We start from the raw sequence: 21,935 nt of genomic DNA on the forward strand, positions 1-21,935 counted from the left end.
CATAAGTATTAATTTATTTGATTAGTGTAAATATGGTAGATATTTGCCTCTCCAGACTTTTTTAGACATTCGAACCACACAAAAATTTTTAGTTCTAAAGCCAGTTGTTGGATATGGTTAAATTCATATTTTGTATGTAGCAATGCATACACGTTTCCATTAAAATATCAGAACATGAATCTAATTAATCAGTGCATGATAATCTAATGGATCAAACATTAAATCAAATTTCATTTTTACTGGATCATTTGGCATGACCAAATTTCCACATCATATTTTCTGTTGTTATGAATTTCTTCGGAGTTTAGATTTGGCCATCGCTCTTTAACCCTCTTCCATAAGGTATTTGTGTTCCAAATATGGTATTCTCTATTAGTATTTTTTAAGTATATTTCAAGCATCAGTCCAAAAGTATGTAGTACTTTGGTTTAACCCTTTGTGTGTCGCAGCATCGGCATATCAGATGCAGTAGAAATCTCGATGATCCATATTTAGATGGTATTTAATATAGTACACAGTTGAAAATATCCAAGTAACTATATAACTGTATTCTATATGTTTCAATGTATCGTAGTGCCTGTTTTTCTTCCTTGTAGATCTTTGGAATGATAATTAACTATGATGTAATGATCTGTCATCCAATGAATTTGTCAGATGCAAATCACGCGTTTGGCTAGTAGCATTGTTTACTTCGTTCCGTAATTGTGTTTTGATATGAAAACAAATCATAAAGCTATGAACAATTCACATTTTATTAGTTTAATAATATAAACATTGATATTTGGAAGTTTTCATTGCTTTTGTTTTGTTGTTTCTAAAAAAAAAACTATTGCTGCCAAGTACATAAAAGTTTGATTATCTATTGTTGGCATTAGTTTATTGTGAAAAAATACAATATTATACTTGAGTTTGGTTTATAACTGCATGAACTTTCACATAATGAAGCTAAAAAGTTTTTGTTGTAATATGTATTAAATTATATTATATTTTATTTTTTCCAGAAGAAATATGTTTATTTTATTACAAAAAAAAAAAAAAACAAACAAAACAAAAATGAAAATCTGTCAAGTGTTTATTGATCAAAACTGTTGCAATTTTTTTATGGAAAGCTTGCAAATATAAAAAAAATCAGGCAGGCAATATAAGGGGATAACATAACAAATCATTTATCGCACTCAAAGGGTGAAAGTTTATAGAATGCACTTGAATACAAACATATACACATTTATAATAATGAGATAAGATTAGTAGGTGTATAATAGATCCTGTCTGAAGGAATTATTTCCTCAAAGTCGTCTTGTGTAGATTCGTTTTCAATCACAGTATTTCCTTTTATAACACACTTTCATTCTCATTAAAACTAGTATCGTCTAAATCACTAGTTAATTCATGATCAGTTCACTTAACCAAAGGCTTGAATCTGGCAAGTTCACATAATAACATAAAACAAACTAATATTTATTGTTTAAAAAGAAAACCAATAAATTGTAGAATAATTGACAAAATATGCTATGTCGAGCAGAGTATAAATTTGAAGTCAAGAATTTGCTAGGTGAAAACACAACACAGAGAAATAACGACATACCTACAGCTCATTAGAGCCCGATTCTGGTCGCTAATACGAGATATGAGTGGAGCTTGGTTTGTGCTGGTGTGTTACTGACTGTTGTGTTTAACCATTTTGATTCAACTGATTTATGACTGTTTAACCACTTTGATTCAACTGATTTATGACTATTGTATATACTATTTTCTACCTGTTATTTTATTTAACTTAAAACAGAAAGTATCCAACAATTTATTACTTGTTCAAACATCTGTCTGTTATAAATAAACTATTAAAATTATCTGTCTGTCTAATTGCTGCATCCATTGAGTTACTATTTAGTAGTAATTATTATTTCCTAACTAGTTTCAGAATTAAGCAGTTTTAAATTTCAAAAAAGAATCGTATAGGTAATATTTGGTTTTTAACAAACTTAGATTTTGGATTCCATTTGAAATTAAGAAATTGTTGAAGAATTTATTTATAAGTTAATAAAAATGTCCTCAGCTTGTATTTGTTAATTTCCCAACACAGTAAAAAATTAATTCTAGTAATGCCTTATAATATTTTTCCATAAAATAATATTAACCTGTTGTGTTACTTTGTTTATAAAGAACTATGTATTCTTTCCATTACTAATGTTGTAAAACCTCACCTTATATTATCAGTCCAAATCATTATTTCAACTTTTAAGTACATTTTACTTTATCATGATGGAAACTATTTAACAAATCAAGTATTAAAATGATATTTTAATTTATACTTAGGTGTTTTTATTAATTGTAGCAAAAAATGGAAGCTGTCTGAGCGTTTCTGTATAAAATAACTGCTTGCATTGTTTGCAAAACATTTTTATAATTGCGTTGCATGTGCTTTTTCAGTAGTGTTATCTCATTTACCATTTTAGTGCCATCTCATTTTATTAAGAGACAAGAACATCATGTACAGAATTTGTGTCATTTGTCAATTTCTGTGTGTAAAGTGCAGTAACATTCTATTGTAAAATGTACAATATGTATACAGGGTGAGTCAGAAATATGGTAAAATATTTTAAGGCGTGATTGTAGAGTTAAAAATAAGAAAAAAATGTTATATAAAGGTAGGTCCGGAAACGCTCCATTACTGAGTAATGGCTGGCGAAAGATTTTGCTTTGTTTTCAGTTCACCTGGTGAAATTAAGTGATTCTGAAAGGTTTTGTTGTTACTTTTCAACTCAAATAAGATGGATATATATAAGGAAACTCTCCTGAAAAATCAAATAATTTTGTCAGATCATTTTGTCGTATTCGTGCTTCCTCCCAGGCTTAATGGCGTGGTGTACTTGAACTTTTTAAGAGACGAGCTACCTAACCTGCTTGATGATGTACCTCTGCATTTGCGCCAAAACATGTGGTTTATGCCTGACGGGGCACCTGCGCACTACTCTCTGGCTGTTCGTGGACACCTAAATGAGAGTTTCACAAATCAATCATTTAAATCTTTTGGACTTTTTACCTTTGAGGACATTAAAAAAAATGAGTTTACTCTTTCCCAATAGATACCATTGAAGAACTCCGATTAAACCTTTCTAATGGAATAGAAACCATTAAGCAGACACCTGGAGTTTTTGAACGGGTCTGAAACTTGATGAGAAGACGCCTGAACGCGTGCATTTTGAACAACAGAGGTCATTTAGAGCATCATTTTTAATCTTCTGGTGAGACTTAAAGCGATTGTTGATGTTTATTGTATTTAAAAATAAAATTTTGAACTAAAAATGTTTATTTTGCACCAGCTGTTACCAATTAGATATTCATTCCTTATTATAAAACAGCAAAAGTTTGCTGTGTAGTGTGATACGTGAGGAGTCAATATCATAAGTTTTTTACACATTTAGTTAACTTTGTTTATTATGGTTGTTTTTAGAATTAAATTCTCTACAATCTGTATTAGGAAAAACAATTTGTTTATTGGTCATTTAACAATGTTATTTGACATCAAACATTTAAGATGGTATTTTTGTTATTAGATTTTTGGCAAATATCATACTTTTTCTCAAAAACTGTTCACACTACAACCTCTAGAGTGGTTTTATTTGATTTTTTCAAGTGATTTCCCTTATATATCCATCTTATTTGAGTTAAAAAGTAAGAACAAAACCTTTCAAAATCACTTAATTTCACCAGGTGAACTGAAAACAAAGCAAAATCTTTCGCCAGCCATTACTCAGTAATGGAGCGTTTCCGGACCTACCTTTATATAACATTTTTTTCTTATTTTGAGCTCTACAATCATGTCTTAAAATATTTTACCATATTTCTGACTCACCCTGTATATTGTAGTTTTAGAACAAATATGATATCTGTGATACAATACCATGCAGTACAGCAATATTAAATTATCACCAACAGTAAAACATTTCCTCTAAAACTGAATCTCCTTGATATTGTATTGCCTATTCATATTCATGATTTAATTGTGACTATTGCAATGCGCTCGGACTGTTCGGATAATGTGTTGGGGATTCTGCTCTTCCAAACATGCTCAGTCTCAGTTTGCTTCAAGAAGTAGGAGTGGTAGGACGTGTGTTTGTACGAAGACTGATTTTTTATTGTGTCACAGTATGATGGAGTGCTCACTGAAACAGCGGTACGCAATCAAGTTTAGTGTGCGGCTTGGAAAGAATTCAATCAATGGAAACTTATCAACTGCTTCTAGAAGCCTTTAAGGAGGAATGCATTTCTGCATCTCAATACGGAAGGTGCACAAGGCTTTCAAGGTCGTTGACAAGCCTCGTTATGGAGGCCAACAACAGTCCAAACCGATGAAAACTTCCAGCATGTGCGTGAAGTTTTGATTTCAGACGGTGAAGTATCCAGGTAATCAATGATTCTCTGAACTTGTCAATATTTGTGGCACATGGAATAGTGACCGAGGATATGCAAATGCGAAAGTTCTGTGCAAAGCTTGTGCTGAAGGCGCTGACAGAGGTATAGAAAGAAGTTCAAGTTTCATGCAGTGAAAATTTGTTGGAATTGATTAGAAATGATCCTGGCTTTAAACTGTACTCAAACCAGGAACAAACCTTGGATGTTGAAGTACGATCCAGAATCACACGAAGGTAGATCTCCGAGTGGCACACACAATTTCCTCCCAAACCCAAAAAAATAAGCATGAGCTAATCTCACATCAAAACCATGCTGATCGTCTTCTTTGACGTCTAGAGAATCGTCCATTTGAGTTTGTATCGCAAGGACAAACTGTCAACGCAGCCTAGTACCTGGAGGTGCTTAAGATACTGAAATGCTGGGGCGCACGGTCTTCATCCTCCACCACGACAACACCCCCAGCCACCATGGTTTTCGTTGTACCAGCTACGTGACCCAGAACAAGATCCACTTGGTGCCCCAGCCTCCTTACAGCCCCAATTTGGCTATGTGTTACTTTTTTTGTTCCCCTCACTGAAGAGAGAGCTGAAGGGAAAGCACTGGGAATCGGTGGAGAGCATTCTAGTTCATGTTACAATGTTCATTAGAGGCATTCCAGTCGAGGAGTTCCAGGGTGTTTTCCAGGCATGGCAGAACTATCTCCGCAGGTTTAGTTTTGCAGGAGGAGACTATTTTGAGGAATTTCAACCATTTGTACCAATCAGATTAATAAATGTTTTTTTTCTTAGGAGATGTTACTTTCATAATGCACCCTGTATTATAGCATCAGTGCAGTACAGGCATAATCATCTGTATCAGTTTCCGTTTTCACTTCCTTGGTCTATTTGGTCCTGCGTTGTAAATTTATGTGTTATATCCATTCATTATTTTCAAGAGTTTGTTTTAGTTGCTTGAGTTTTAAATTCATATTTTATTGTATATAGTTTTAACCCATTCAAGACATTGGACGGGCAGTTTCCGTCCTTCACTTCGCGCGGCACAACGACTAAAGACGGGCAGTGCCCGTCCGCTAGACACGACATCGACGTAGTTGAATATATTGCCGATAGATCGCTGAGGCATTCACATTTGCTGCATATTTTGTTCTCAATATTCAAGTCTATGTTTTTCTTCTTCTTCGTTGCTGAAAAACATCTGATATTGCCTCAAATCATCTTGGCAAAACAGCTTTCTTTCGTTTGTAAACAGTCAAGATGGCGTCTCGCGACCGGAAGGATGTGTTCGTAAATTCGGATGATTTTGCGGCTTACGTTGCTAATGTTTTAGATGAAAGTGGTGATGAGGAAAGTGACATTGAACAAGATGACATGATACATGAAAATAATGAAATGTCTGATGGTACAAACGATGACAGCAGTGATAATGAAAGTGACGATAACCCACCGGTAGGCTTTGTGATTTTACGTGGATTGTTGGACGAAATAATGTTAATACAATACGTTTTACCAGCAATCATGGAATAAATCCTATAATTTTGAGGCAGTTAGAAAAAAACTGCACTGAATCACATGTGTTCAATCACTTCTGTGACGAAACCTTTAGGGTTCAGGTAACCCTTTGGTAGGCCTCCCGCTTGTGGAGAAACACCACTCCTTCAAGGAAAGTTTTGGGGGCATTTTATTGAAAAGATACCTCCAACCACCAAAGCCAGGCCCTCAAGAAAATGTAAAGTTTGTGCCTTACAGGGGAAAAAGAAGTGAAACAGTGTACCAATGTAAAAATTTTCATGTTCCACTTCATCTGGAAACATGTTTTGAAGTATTTCAGACCCAAACCAGCTTCTAAAGAAGTATAATAAACATTTGTAAATAGTGTAAATATTTATGTATATTTAAAAAAACTAATATTTTGTGTTCATACAATAACAATGAATAACTAAGGTACATTTATAATATTCATAGCATGTTATACAGTAAGTGTTATGCAAAGTGCACCTGTTCTTACACGGAAGCATGGAAAATATCCAGTCCTGTAGTCCAAAAATTTTAGTAATTTATTCAGTCACGAATGGGTTAATATCCCTATGTTAGTATTTTATTTTTTATTTATTGGCATTTTTAATGAATATATGACATATATTTATTTATTTTATTCAATACAATTATACAATACGGTAAAGTAATGATGGCTGTTGTGTGTGAGTAGAAGATGGTAAAACGGGAGGATCCTTATTTTTATAATGCTGTTATAAATAAATCATATATAGGATTGAGAAGGAGGGCTGAATGCACTGCAGTTTTTAGGTGATAATATGGTATGGGTTATTAAAGTTATGAAGGAAATACAGGCATTCTTAGATGCAGGTTTTGAGTAGGTGATACATTTTTGGACGAGGTTTAATTCAAGCAAAATGGATCACAGTCAATAGTAAGAGAAGAGAAGAAAAAGTTTAAATAGATAGTCAGGGTGGCCACTCAACAGGGGAAATCGGTAATAAGCCGTAAATCTTCCTGTAGATCTCAAAATCGCAAAAATAATTTTTCTGTCTACAAACTTATGACATTAAGAAATATTTTGACAGGTAGGCCTACTTGAATCAAGATCTGATTAATTTCGATACATTGTATTTTACGCTCATTCAACATCGTCTATGTAACTGTAAATGAGGATCGACTTATGTTCACGAGCCCCATTTGACTAGTGTAGTGGAGTTTATCATGGTTAGTTATATCACTGTGTTGCAACAAGCTCTCCAAACACATAACAATTCATTGGACAGTTAAAGTCGGCTGACCGATTGTCTCAGGCCTCGGCCACTATACAAGCAATTCAAGCAGTTATTTTTTTTTTTATCAGTTTTATTCGGTCTACAAAATGGGGTCTCTGGACAAGGTTATCCAACTCTTGAATGAAAATAGCATTTTAAAAAGACGTGTTAAGATAGATTTCACAGGCCTAAAATGTAAAATGCTCACCCTATAAACAGGCTTAGAGTTCAGTTCGGTGAATATTATTATCTGTTTCATAGGTGAATCAAGATGCAACCCGATTTTAAAATTCACCAGTATGTCAGATGGTTTGTACCAAACCTGATAACACACCTATTGTAGAAGGAAATAGTGGATTTGCAACTACAAGAAAAGTCGAGAAGGGAGCGTTTGAGTTTGACATGATGCTCAGCAATGAGGGCTCAATGTCAGAAGAAAAATGTAATGTCTGGAGTTGGCGCAGATCAGTAGCCTCATGTGGTACAGTCATGCTGCACATGTCTCTTGTGGCCAGTGTTGAGAGCATTTTCCATGTGCATAGTATAAGTCACCGCCTGCCACTTACCACTCATATCGCGCCCAAGGCCTCGGTTGTGTCTATGAGCGATTGCTCCTCACACACTTTCGATTGATCATCAGATACATAGGTTAAAACAAAGAAAGTGATGTTGTGTTTTGATATTACGGTCACAGCCAAACCTCGACTGAACAAGCTGCGTTTAAACTGGCAAAAAGTTGTGCAAGTTTTGTGTCTGGCAGTAAAAATCGTTAGTCTAAAAGAGCTCTCGCTAAGGCTGCCGCAAACAGTGTCGGACAGTTGTTTACAAGAAGTGGAGAGCAGTATCAACCATTAAAATGTCAATTTTAACACTGCTGAAACATCACTGTCATGTATGAATAGACTTTGTATTGAGAATAGTCTTGAGATTTATGTCATTGAGGTTGATATTCTACTGTACAGTAATTAATTCAGTTTGCTGTAATGAAATACTGATATTTTAGTAGCATTTCTAATATGTATGTTGTTTTAGCTTAGCAGTTTTGTTTCAGTTGAAACATGTGATGAAAGAATGGTCTGTTACAGAATGGAATAGCGATGACACCAACGTCTGATGACCAATCGGAAGAGATTGCTGTTTTTGAAAGAAATGAGAACATAATCTAAGAATGTGTTTGAGTTGAGTATGGCATTGTGTTCCAGGGAGGCATGGAGGTTCGCGAATTGTAGCCCCCAAACATTTTTACACCTGGACTTAACCTTTATTTTCAAAACACATTTTTCACCTTTAGTTGATGTGGGACTATAAAAAGTAATGTTTCCTATGGAAATCGATCACAGTATTGGATAAGAGGCTTGGTCTGTGCAATTCAGCAGTGATAAAAGAACGATTTAGTGGTATTACTATTATTATGAACGTTTTACTAAGGATGTGTAACATGTAAATGACTATTATATTTGTTTTCATTAAAAAATATGTTAACTTATTGTGTTTTGTGTGTCCTACCAAACCAGCAATATTTTTAGTAAAATATTTCAGTATAGGAAAGGCTGATGATAAGTTATTATTAAGATATGTACAGTTAGTTCTTGGTGTAAGGCTCATTACTGTCAATGGATGATTAGAAAGAATAACAAGATTTTGTACATATATCAACATAAAAATGTTTTGAAATCTAAGATATAAGGAAAACAAAGATTAAAATTAGAAAACATTGTGGATGAATGTGCTAATTCATACTTAAACACAACTAAAAAAAACCTCAATATAAAAGTCAGAAGGAGTTCAGGCTTCGGAAAGTACAAGGGTTTATCAAGTATAGACAGGACTTAATTTTTTTATCAAAACTGTATTTGTCTAAATATAACAAATATATATATTATTTTTATTCGTATTGTCCCACCCTTTAAATACGTTTTCCCATTTGATTGGGAACTTTTTATTCCATGGTTGTAAAATCTCTTTGGGCATTCTCCTAGCCATTGAAATATGAATGCTTTCACTACTTCATTGGCTTCAACAGTGCCTTTACAAGTGCTTTTCTTTGAGAGATCCAAAAAGATTGAAATCACAAGATGACAAGTATGGACTATAGGGTGGATGCAATCAATTTTTTCCTCATAGTGTTAGCCTCATGTGGCCTGGGTTTTGTGCAGAAGAAATACTTCTGGCCTATTAATACTTCCTTTTCCTTCAAAATGATAAAACTTGGTTATAATTCACTGCTGTATAGAGACAGGCATTTCTTGTTCACTTATGATTTGTTTTGGTAATAAAGGGACCCAACAGATTTGCGGTTCTCCCCTCTCCATTAAAAGCCACCTGTGCATCAAACCAGCTTTAGGTCAATGACTCCTTCGGAATTTTAAGATAACCAGTCACGTTTATATTTGACACCCTTGTAAAGTGAGTGCACTTACCATATTATACAGGTGTAAACGAGGGCAGACAAAACACAGAATGGTGAGGATTGGGGGAGGGGTGAGAAAATTCTTTGGTTTTACTTTTTACTCTTAATGTTTGTTCTGGATCCAGTCTATGAATGTCTTCAAATTTTATTCACAATGCCTTTTCTCTAATTTTTGTGATGTGTTCAGGTTTTCCAGTTAAAATCTGTTTTTAATATTGGTAACCAGAGTGGCCCATCCTCAATTGAGGGTTGTTTTGACAGGCCCATCTTCAATTGAAGGTTGTTTTGACAGGCCCATCTTCAATTGAGGGTTGTTTTGACAGTTGATCTGCTAATTTTATGTATGAATCCTCAAATAGTTTTTGTTTGATAACATTCTTTTCACAGTATACTATGTTAGCTTAACCTACTTCATGTAATTATGTATCTTAAGACCACATCAGTAATATTGCCCAATTATATATTATTCCACTATCCCCTTTGATATTTCAATCTTCCTTATGTCAACATTACAGTAATGAAAAAATATGTTAAATGTAAAAGAGAACAAAAAATAAATAGAATTGTCATGAACCAAACTATGTCAATGAAAAACCATGCAATGATATAAAAAAAGATAGAAATATAAGGTAGGATAAAGATGTCTTTTCACCTCTCCTTCCTGTTTCTCTTCCTGTCTAAGTACTGCTTTGCTGAGATGTCCACTTACCTACCATAATGTGAGCAATACGTATTGTGCAGAAGCAGTGCTTTTGTATTGTATAATATCTTGCTCGTGCTTCTGAATTTTATGTTGGGTCTCAGAGATATGTTTAATTTTATATGTATAAATTTATTGTTTTTAAGTATGATTTTAATGTATCACTAATTTTTGTTTACTTCTTAATTTTTGTGCATGCTCAACCTCTCTATATATTATTTTTTTCATCCTGAATAAGAGGGCAACTTTTGTAATTTAGAACTAAGGTCAATGTTGTCATTTTTCAGTTCTTGTCACATTTTATATTTATCATAAATGTTTAAATCCAATATCCTATCAACTGGTCTTGATATCTTAGCAAACTTCTTAATTTATTGGCTTATTTTTAAATATTATTTATAGTGATGGATTTATAATTAATAGGATTAGTGATCCTACTAGTTTTTAGTAGTATATAAGGTGTTGCTAGAAAATAACAAGTAGTATTGGCTGAGCCATAGAACGAACACAACAAGACTGAATATCGTACGACTGGTAAGTGACTCCCTCACACCCCTCGTTTCATCTGGCTACCATGCTTATTCCGTCCTTAGCACCAGTTATAAAGGCAGTTAACCTTTCGTCTCTACATCAGAAAAATGTTTAGTATCCAGAAAGGACAGCGTGTGAACATCAAATCTGCAGGTGAAACATTTATAATGTTACAACAACTGTATGGTGACAACGTTAATCAATGCATTGGAAATTCACAGCTAACAAAAATGACAAAAGCAAAAGTCAAGGCTATGATGATTGTATTTTTTCATACTAAAAGAAATCATGCACACTTATTGGGTACCGAAGGGGCAGACAGTGAATCAAAATTATTACATTAGCATCCTAATTATTCTATGAGCGTGTACAGAGAAAACAGAACGATTTGTAGAAAAAAGTCATCCTCCACCAGGACATGTTTCAGCTCACAAAGCTTTGTAAATGAAGACATTTTTGGCCAAACCCAAAATTCCCTTCATATATCATCCACGAGATTTTGAGACTGTTGAAGCAGTAAAAGAAAAAGTAACGGAAGTCATAAACCGGGTTAAGGAAAATTATCTGTAGCATTGTAACAAAAAGTGGAAAATTCACATGGAGCAGTGTAGAGATCGAGGAGGGAGTATATTGAAGGGGATAACTTCAAATTAAAAATATCAGTAAGTAAAATTTGTTTTCAGTCTCAGTCGGTTATTTTCTAGTCACACCTTGTATATGTACTACCACAAACATATTCATTGATTAAACTTTAAAAAATCAGTTTTAGTTGGAGATATTGTCTCAGTACCATTACAGTGAACTTGTAATACTTATTAATAATGTACTATGGGAGATCGATATAACTATGGAGCTTAGTATGTGGGAATAGTCCGTACCAAATGGTTGATTAAAAGATTGAGTCAAGTCTGATCTCAATATGGTATGGCAAGAAAGGGCATGGTAGCAAATAAGCGGCCATCATACAGGTGCAACCCATCAAACTATGTCTTGATAAAGCTCCAACTATATATGGAAGAAAATTTAGTAGTACAAAACTCTATGGTATACAAGCAAAGAGGCAACATGCTGCAAACAGGCAGAACTAGAAAACTGAGATATTGAGTCACTTTTGCAGGTAAAATTATCCAAATTCTCCAAACATTTTTGCTAAGAAAAACAGTGCATGTGTAATTTATTGTAAGTAACAAATAATTTATATTAAATCTAGATGATAATTTTAAATCAGAGCAGAATACCTTTTTAACTAGAAGAAAAGGTATCTAAAAGTATGCAAATTCTATAATCAAGAAAAACATTGATTCAAATTAACGTTTTTACTAGGTCTATTCATAGTTATCTAATGTTTTTCATCAATTTAAGTAAATTGGTATGGCCATCAACTTCTTGAAAAACTAGAGAACACCACATATGAGCAATATCAATTCCATTTTTAAGTCTGTTATTTAAGTTAACTTCGATTAAAACTTAATCTGTAAGAAAAATGTAATCTGTTTATTCAGACCCTTACAACTGTTAATGTCTCATTGTCTAACATTCTTTAGTGGTGCCTATTCATGATGGGAATAAATAATTACATTTTATTTCTATATAATAGTCTGAAGTTTAATATATCAAAGACTTTAGTTTGTATGCTAAAATATAAGCATTATTTTGTGTTTAATTGATTTTCATATGTTAATAACACATTCCGGCTGACTACATCACAATTTGGGCTGAACTTGAAGCAACTGTTGGACGTACTGGGCTGCATCTTTTGCTGAGCCTGGGGCCGTGGTTACACCTTGGGCTCCATGTCCGTAGTTGTGCACAATCTGGAATAACAAAAATTACAATTGTAGTTGCTGAGTAGATCACAATTTGGGTCAAACTTGAAGCAACTGTAGGATGTACTTTGCTGCATTTCTTGCTGAGCCTGGGGCCGTGGTTACACCTTGGGCTCCATGTCCGTAGTTGTGCACAATCTGGAATAACAAAAATTACAATTGTAGTTGCTGAGTAGATCACAATTTGGGTCAAACTTGAAGCAACTGTAGGATGTACTTTGCTGCATTTCTTGCTGAGCCTGGGGCCGTGGTTACACCTTGGGCTCCATGTCCGTAGTTGTGCACAATCTGGAATAACAAAAATTACAATTGTAGTTGCTGAGTAGATCACAATTTGGGTCAAACTTGAAGCAACTGTAGGATGTACTTTGCTGCATTTCTTGCTGAGCCTGGGGTCGTGGTTACACCTTTGGCTCCATGTCCGTAGTTGTGCACAATCTGGAATAACAAAAATTACAATTGTAGTTGCTGAGTAGATCACAATTTGGGTCAAACTTGAAGCAACTGTAGGATGTACTTTGCTGCATTTCTTGCTGAGCCTGGGGCCGTGGTTACACCTTGGGCTCCATGTCCGTAGTTGTGCACAATCTGGAATAACAAAAATTACAATTGTAGTTGCTGAGTAGATCACAATTTGGGTCAAACTTGAAGCAACTGTAGGATGTACTTTGCTGCATTTCTTGCTGAGCCTGGGGCCGTGGTTACACCTTGGGCTCCATGTCCGTAGTTGTGCACAATCTGGAATAACAAAAATTACAATTGTAGTTGCTGAGTAGATCACAATTTGGGTCAAACTTGAAGCAACTGTAGGATGTACTTTGCTGCATTTCTTGCTGAGCCTGGGGCCGTGGTTACACCTTGGGCTCCATGTCCGTAGTTGTGCACAATCTGGAATAACAAAAATTACGATTGTAGTTGCTGAGTAGATCACAATTTGGGTCAAACTTGAAGCAACTGTAGGATGTACTTTGCTGCATTTCTTGCTGAGCCTGGGGCCGTGGTTACACCTTGGGCTCCATGTCCGTAGTTGTGCACAATCTGGAATAACAAAAATTACAATTGTAGTTGCTGAGTAGATCACAATTTGGGTCAAACTTGAAGCAACTGTAGGATGTACTTTGCTGCATTTCTTGCTGAGCCTGGGGCCGTGGTTACACCTTGGGCTCCATGTCCGTAGTTGTGCACAATCTGGAATAACAAAAATTACAATTGTAGTTGCTGAGTAGATCACAATTTGGGTCAAACTTGAAGCAACTGTAGGATGTACTTTGCTGCATTTCTTGCTGAGCCTGGGGCCGTGGTTACACCTTGGGCTCCATGTCCGTAGTTGTGCACAATCTGGAATAACAAAAATTACAATTGTAGTTGCTGAGTAGATCACAATTTGGGTCAAACTTGAAGCAACTGTAGGATGTACTTTGCTGCATTTCTTGCTGAGCCTGGGGCCGTGGTTACACCTTGGGCTCCATGTCCGTAGTTGTGCACAATCTGGAATAACAAAAATTACAATTGTAGTTGCTGAGTAGATCACAATTTGGGTCAAACTTGAAGCAACTGTAGGATGTACTTTGCTGCATTTCTTGCTGAGCCTGGGGCCGTGGTTACACCTTGGGCTCCATGTCCGTAGTTGTGCACAATCTGGAATAACAAAAATTACAATTGTAGTTGCTGAGTAGATCACAATTTGGGTCAAACTTGAAGCAACTGTAGGATGTACTTTGCTGCATTTCTTGCTGAGCCTGGGGTTCCCGTGTCCATAGTTGTGCACAATGTGACAGTAAAATAGTGATTTATATTACAATTTCTTTTTAGTTGTCTAGTTTAACCCTTTGGACAGCAGTGCCCGAGGTTGCTGCCCTATCCGTCTATATAATAATCACTTTAGACCAAAAATTTGAAAAAATTTTATAAATCGGAAATATTTTTAATTTTTAAAATGGTTACATCTTATATTTGTTCTGGAATTACATAATTCTTTTGAAAAATTATTAACAAATTCTTATAATAAGCCTAAAGTATAAAAGGAGAGTAACTAAAAAACAAGCAGCTCTGTCAAGATCATTAGTGATACTAACTATAAAATTGATAAAGATAGTTCTTATTTACTTCAAAACAAAACCAGTTGAATCTTTAATAGCTTGTAAATAAAGCTAAAAATATTTTTTTCCTAGATGGCTGAACAATTGGACTTTGGCGGTTATTGCATGAACCTCAGTAGTCCAATCAATCAGACATTGGTGTTCAAAGAGTAATAATTTCTTAAATTCCCCACACCTAACATCTTACTAAGCATAGTAAATAAAAAATAGACTACAGTCATATTTTACTTATGTAAGCCTAGAAACTACTCCATCATACATATAATATTGAATATACTTTAGTTATTTAAGAAAGTTTCCATTACAAGGATATGTACATGGTTAGCTGAAGTTTACTTAGGATTTATTTTTCTGTCTGGCGGTTTGTTTTATACATGTAAGAAAAATATGATCTCCGAAAAATATATTCCATCATTTTAACCCTTCAGATACTCTCCAATTTCGGAAACCCCCACCAGAACTAGTTGGTTGACAATTAATTTCTTTCTTAGAAGAAATTTCTCCGTTGATATCAAGAAAAGCGGGTTTTGTGCTTATACGAAACAAATTGGCTTTCTGTTCCTGTACTTATAAGTCTTAAGCTCAAATTGATTCCTAGATATTCAAGGTTAAAATTCACACATAATCAAAATTCAATTCATCAATAGTGGAATGTTATAATTTGGAAAAAAGGAAATAGAGTGATAATGCTCTGTGTAATTTCCTTTTTTAAAGTTTTATTATTGTCAATGAATAATTTGAAAGGATAACAAGGTTTTAGTCATTTGTAACAAAAACAATTACAAGGATTGGAATCTTCTTCTTCTTCAGGTGTAAAGGCATAAATTTTAGCATTTACATGAGTTTTTCATAAGAGATACCAAATGAGAAGTATAACATGTGAAATTTTCTCTTCCATAATGATGCACATACTCTGTAGTTCCTATAATCCTCGTCTCTTCTTGTGAACAGTGTTTTGATGACAAGAAAGGATGAAATGTATACTTTGATATGACAACCTTACCAGGTTACACCACTGACTGAATTGGACTCGCCAGAAAGATCAAGATTCACGCCTACCAAAGTAAATGCATACGGTTCACCTAGTGAAGCTATTCCAGGGAGTTTTCAATAGATCCTCAGCAATTTAATTCTGATCCCTTCATTCATGATCAATGAAAGACACATTGAATGGTCATATCAGAGATGATCTTTCCACAAGCATTTCTGAGCTGTCTCAAACCATGAATGTACAAGACAATAAGTGCAGTACATCAAGATGTGGAAATAAGCACATCTTTTTTAATAATTCATTGCTTAAATCAAATATCTTAATTCCTCTTGTTCAAAGAGAAAAAATAAACAGTTGGATATAGCTAAGCAATGACTTAACTCACAGCCGGATTTAAATGGAATTCTTTGCACTTTGACTATGCCATTTGATGAACAGAATACAACAGATTTAATTTTACCCATAGAATATAACTGACAATTCACCACTCAGGCATTGTCAGTGGTGAATTGTCCATTAAAGATCATTAGCCACTGACTGTGAAGATGCTTCCTCAGGTAACTATGTCCCATAATCAGCCCCATAACCCGAGAAAACATTAATCTACTTAGGGGGAGAAGGTCAGATGCTACCCGGGGGGAATTTGAGTGCAAGACCATTTTGCTCATTATCAGACCCCTGTGCAGCCTCCACCTTCTCTCATGTTCATCATGAACCCACTTTGAGACAGCCCTAAAGGATTCACACCTAGAAATACCACAGAACGGTCGAGGAACCGTCATGTGAAACGCTGAGCCAAGTTGGTCAGGGCATCAGCTCTTTCATTCCTATGACCAGAACCCAACAAACATCACATATTGTTGATTCTGCCAAGGGAAGAAACAACTTGATAGCAATCCCAGTCAAGTTTGGAGTTGAACACACAACAGTTCAACGCCTGCCTCTAATGCTGCCTGGCTATCTTTGAAAATGGTAATCATCTTACTACGATACCACAGACGAAGATTCTCACGAGCACATTCCATCATGGCTGCAACTTCTGCTTGAAAGACTGTGGGATAAGGACCCATAGTGGCCATCAGCTCCTACATGGTCTCACTCTCACAATTCCAGCACCTCTACCACTTTTTGTCTTAGAGCCATCTATGAACCATTCTAGCTCTGCTGGTTTCCTTCCCTCCGACCAATTCTCCCTAGAAGGTATAACAATCCTAAAGGGTTTGTCTAAGGAAAATCTTGTGGCATCTAATCAGAGATCATATGCATAGCATTTCCCTGAATCAGGATGCTAATTCTGTAGTGCCCCTGTTGCAGCCCGAGGCCGGCCAAAGTCCTGCCTGATAAACACAGTAGGCATTCCTCCTGGCCATAGCCTAAATGACAATGTTCAGGAAGGGCGAGATTGAGACAACAGAGTAGAGCTGCATCCGGTAAACTTGGAAAAGCCCCAGTCATATAGCTAGGCAAGCCATCCTTTGGATGCTAGCCGAACTAGCCACCGCCATCTTGGCCTACATTTTTGGCCATTATACAACAACCCCAAACATTAATGCAGGTCTAACCACGGAGATATAAAGCCAGTACAAAAGCCTCGGCTTAAGTCTCCAAGATCCCCCTATCACACGTGTCCAGATGGAATCCCCAGTTCAGGACCCTATCAAGGACTACGACCAGGTACTTAATCTTGGACTTAAATTCAATGAAAGAGCCTTTCAATAAGAATGGACCAATACCCTCCAACTGACACCCTCTTGTTAAGGCAACCAAGGCAGTCTTGGTGGGATTGACACAAAGGCCCTTTCCATTACATATATTAATATTGAACACATTGTCATACAATTGTCAGGGCCATATTTAAGCTTAGGCTTGCACCTAAGGGTCCCTACCACAATTACAAAATAATGTCACTGGTCATATTTTATTATCGTTGATAGTGCGTTCATTTTTTTGTACTTCATTGCCTCAACCAATAGATACCAAACTGAGCGCTTGAAACAAGTAGGATCTGAAAAAGTTGTTCTTTTACCAAAAAGGACAAGAACAACACAATGGTCATGTTGAGATGATGCTACTAAAGCTCTTTTGCAAGGATATCAAGAAATAAAGCTGGCACTACTGAAAATTTCAGAAGACATGGAGGATTCAGATTGGAAGACATGGGACATCATGAGTGGTTGCTCTGGATTTAATTTGAAAAATAAACAAGTTGGGAGACAGGACTGTATGGCGTTTTTTTTTATGATATTTTGGGTGAAGTAAACAAAACTAGTGAATCTTTACAAACTCCTTGAATCGACATGAACACAGCCGCAATTCATTGTTGAAATCTTCAAGAAGTCTGATTCAACGTAAACAGGAAATTTTCCGAGGAGTATGAGCAGAAAGCTATCAAATTGACTGACTGTTTAGAATATGAAGTTGAAGTTACATAAAAATGGAAAACAGATGTACGTTTAGCTCTTCTTGACTGTGTACAAGCCCGGAAGTTAACCTAACCTCATCTTATACATTACGGATCCAAAGCTTCATTACAGTCATAGATGAACTTTAAGGTACATTGACAAAGAGACTTCAAGCCTACAAACTTATCGATACAAGATTTGGGTTCCTTAACAAATCGGACATGCTCTCTAATGATGAGGCGTTAGCAGCAAGCAAATCGTTAGTAGACAGCTACAACAAAGATCTACACGAAGAATTGAGCAACAAAGTTTTACAAGTCAATAATGTTTCCAACCAGTTTCAAAATGAATATGAGAAAAGTGAAAAGCACATTAGTAAAGAAGGGTTGATGTATCAACTTATGATAGAAAACAACGTAAAAGATCGATTTTCGATGGCATTAAGAATGTACCTTTCCTTGATGGTGACTAATTGCTCTGCAGAAAGATCATGCTGAAGCTGATCAAGAGCAGACTCCAGACCTCTATGTCAGAAGACGGGCTAATCATTTTGGTCTTGTTTAGTATAGAACACAACACTCCAAGATGAGTCAACCATGAGGACATCATAAACGGCTTCATTGCAGAGAAGCTTAGACGGAAAACATCAGCAAGTGACTAAAGTTGCACTGGGAGTGGGTCAATTTAGTGACTGATCTGCACTAAATTTAATTTATAGCTAAAGATTTATTCACAAGTACTTAATATTGACTTGTACTTTCCTTTTTCACTTACCAATGTACATTCAGTGTTAAAGTTATGTTTACCTTTGTGTACTTCTCTTTATCTAAAATAACCTTAGTTATAAATTTACAATATTAAAGTTATCTAATGTCTTAAATTTTCCCATCCAAATGGTACAAACATTTTTTTAATTGACAAAGCATTAATATTTGAATGCCAGACCATACAGAATATTTAGAGCAATTTCCCTTAAAAGTCACCATTTTGAAACTAATTTTTTTTTTAATTTTCATAGAGAGAGCGTCCTTGGACCCCCTCCTCCCTCTCATTGAGAAGTATTCCATATCCCCCAAACCATGAACCCAGGACCTGCACCACAGGTGAAGCAAAGGGGCCTGTGTTTTCTAAATCCTACTCTGACAGTGTTGTCAAACATATTGTTAATAGTGATCATGTGTAATATACATAAATTTCAATTTTAGTGCTTGCAACATAAATAATTTAAATTACTTTTAACCCAGGCTCCAAAGTATTTGTACAGAAATATTCAAGCTGTGTTTAGTAATGATTTTAATGTTTTTTAATTCCATCTGCTAAAAAGCATTTATCTCCACCTCTATCAAAACAAGCTCATTTGACAGTTAATATGTCACAATTAATTCTAAATATTATTAGTAAAGTAAATTTTACCACATTTAATTACGATGAGTATAATGTGTATTGTTAAAACTAAATTTTAATTTCTATTATCTACTTTCATACCTTGAGACCGTCTCGTATTTCTGGCTCCAAGCGCACAGACTGACGGTATGGCCGAAGTCCTGCCCACTCCCAAGCGACTGGTGCATTTTCTAACTCGGGTAATATCGCAGTGCAGCGAGACATGATACCCTTAGAGTCATGAGCGCTAATGGAAGTGTTCCAGACACCTAATTGTTTGGTGCCACCCAGAGTGACTAGTCCGTCACAGTTCGGTATGATGTAGGATAACTCCGACGTTAAGAGGAAACGGTCAATGTTCGGTGCCTTCACCTATTACAGAGTCAAGTAAAATAATTTTATAAAGTATTGGTCTAACTTATGAATGTTTTGTTAAAATTACATTAATATATTGTTATTTACGTAATATTACTCGAAACCCCTTTCTTCAAAGTCTACATGTACTGAAAGAGTTAAATTTTGTAATATTTCTCTATTCCAACTAATGTAAAGGTTTCTATTTAAATTAACATTTTAAAGAGGTATTCATAAATCTGCAATAGTTCCTAAACTTATTCTCAATTCATAACTATGATAAACATGCTTACAGAAAGTGTAAATGTAATTTATGCAGAGCATATTTGTAAATATACAAATAAAAGTAAATTCCCTAAATGTTATACTTTGTTGTAGTTTATTTCTATTACTGTGAAAAAATTATAATGCTTTTATTGTATCAATTTATTTTTTACATGGCTTGATACATTTTCGTATCTTGTAATTATTTTAAATTTCCTATCTCTCTCAGTCAAGTGTTGACAAACTCTTCTTCATTTTCAGAGAACTTTCCTCCTAAATTCAGATTTGTATTGTAAAAATATAATAGTTGTAAAATACAGAATCAAGACTGAGAGTCCCGATCTCCGTAATTATTTCAGTAAATGTGCTCTTTCTTATACACTAAGGCACAGATCTGGTGCTATAGAGCATATAAAAGACATCTCCATATTTTCTTTTTCAAACTGCAGTGTTGCCAACCTTAAAATTACAACTTCTCTTTCTTCTCTCATGCCAAACAGGCTTCTTATATTCTAGAGCAGCCTGCCAGAAAATAGTCCAATGGTAGCTGGTGCATCTGAATCCCCCCCTACAACCCACATAATTTTTACAACTATAAACTCAATTTGGTACGGTACACGAGTTTTATATAATTAAATAGTTTATCTCAAAATCCTGTTTTTTAAGATTATTTTCAAACCCACACTTTACATATAACCAATTTTTCCATTATGATTTCACATAAATTTGTGTGCTGCTGCAGAAAATTTAAATAATTTCTTGGATTCTCAGGCTCATTTCACTATTGATAGGCAAACCACTTTATTCTTTATTACGAACCTGTAATTCATTTACTCTGAAATATAACACCATTTGATAATAACTTACTCCTAATTTTACTACTATATACCAGTGTCGTTACTAGGAATTGACATTAGGGGATGAATCTGATGAGGAGCACACCACACCTGGGGTATGGAATAAACTTAAGTGTGAATAAATTAGACAAGCCTAATTCAAAGTGAATATTTAACTGCATTATTTGAAAAAATGGATTGCTGGTATATGTATAATTTTCAACATTTTTAGGGTTTTTGGGGAATTCTATCACCTTTATCCCTCCCCCTTAGCTACACTATTACTAATACTGTATTAAACAAGGATTTTCAACAGGCTGGAAACATTATGCCTAAAAAATTAAATACTGGCACACATTTAGTTAAATTGTGTGTTTGGCATTTAAAAATTGGTGCATAAATACATGTATTTAGTAGCAAATTTGGGAAAACTACATATTATTTCAAATAATAACGCAAGAAGCAATTTATATTAATAAACATGAAATTTACAGGCAAATTTCAAAAAAACTTTAAATCTTTTGTTCTTGTTAGTTACCTTAATTATCTGTCCTCGTAAAGGTGCCACTACGTCGTCTCCGCAGAGAAACTTAGCTTGTAATCCTGTACAGTTGACTACAACATCGTACCTGCCTTTCAGCTCCGATAAGTCTTCAACCTTCTTCTTCATTATATGACCTCCTTTTGACTTTATCCTGAAAAAAACATCATTCTTTGGATGGTTCACATAAATGTTTACTTTGTTATTTTGTAAAATTATAGAGTGTATTACCTTTTATTCCTGTAGTATATGAGCAATATATACACTTGCAACGTTCGTATTAACCAGTCTCTTTTATCAAAATTGTCTCTAAACACACAAACATTGAAATTATAATAAAAACAACAATGAATTGGTATGTATTTGAAATGAGATGGCTCATGAACCAAACAAGGAGAAATGTGCTCTTTCCTAAATA

General features: G+C 35.0%; 2 protein-coding genes across 10 annotated transcripts in view; one reads left to right on the top strand and one right to left on the bottom strand.

Annotated features, from left to right (window-relative positions):
* The window catches only part of LOC124365943 (protein RER1), a 58,344-nt gene extending 49,678 nt beyond the window's left edge, over positions 1–8,666 (top strand). For 5 of the 8 annotated variants that reach the window (XM_046822083.1, XM_046822086.1, XM_046822082.1 and 2 more), the window contains one exon: positions 8,266–8,666. In XM_046822083.1, coding sequence (XP_046678039.1) covers positions 8,266–8,346 — 81 coding nt within the window. In that variant the 3' untranslated portion in view covers positions 8,347–8,666. The remainder of the gene's footprint in view (positions 1–8,265) is intronic. The other 3 variants (XM_046822088.1, XM_046822087.1, XM_046822084.1) reach the window with 1 other exon arrangement.
* A 3,733-nt stretch (positions 8,667–12,399) lies between these two features.
* The window catches only part of LOC124365942 (D-aspartate oxidase-like), a 28,461-nt gene continuing 18,925 nt past the window's right edge, over positions 12,400–21,935 (bottom strand). The window contains exons 5-7 of one of the 2 annotated variants that reach the window (XM_046822080.1): positions 21,515–21,671; positions 19,625–19,894; positions 12,400–12,635 (exon numbers count right to left, since the gene is read on the bottom strand). In XM_046822080.1, coding sequence (XP_046678036.1) covers positions 12,525–12,635; positions 19,625–19,894; positions 21,515–21,671 — 538 coding nt within the window. In that variant the 3' untranslated portion in view covers positions 12,400–12,524. Of the gene's footprint in view, positions 12,636–13,587; positions 14,286–19,624; positions 19,895–21,514; positions 21,672–21,935 lie in introns of those variants that run through there. The other variant, XM_046822081.1, reaches the window with a different exon arrangement.

Source organism: Homalodisca vitripennis, chromosome 7 (assembly GCF_021130785.1).
Source record: "Homalodisca vitripennis isolate AUS2020 chromosome 7, UT_GWSS_2.1, whole genome shotgun sequence".
Lineage (NCBI taxonomy): Eukaryota > Metazoa > Arthropoda > Insecta > Hemiptera > Cicadellidae > Homalodisca > Homalodisca vitripennis.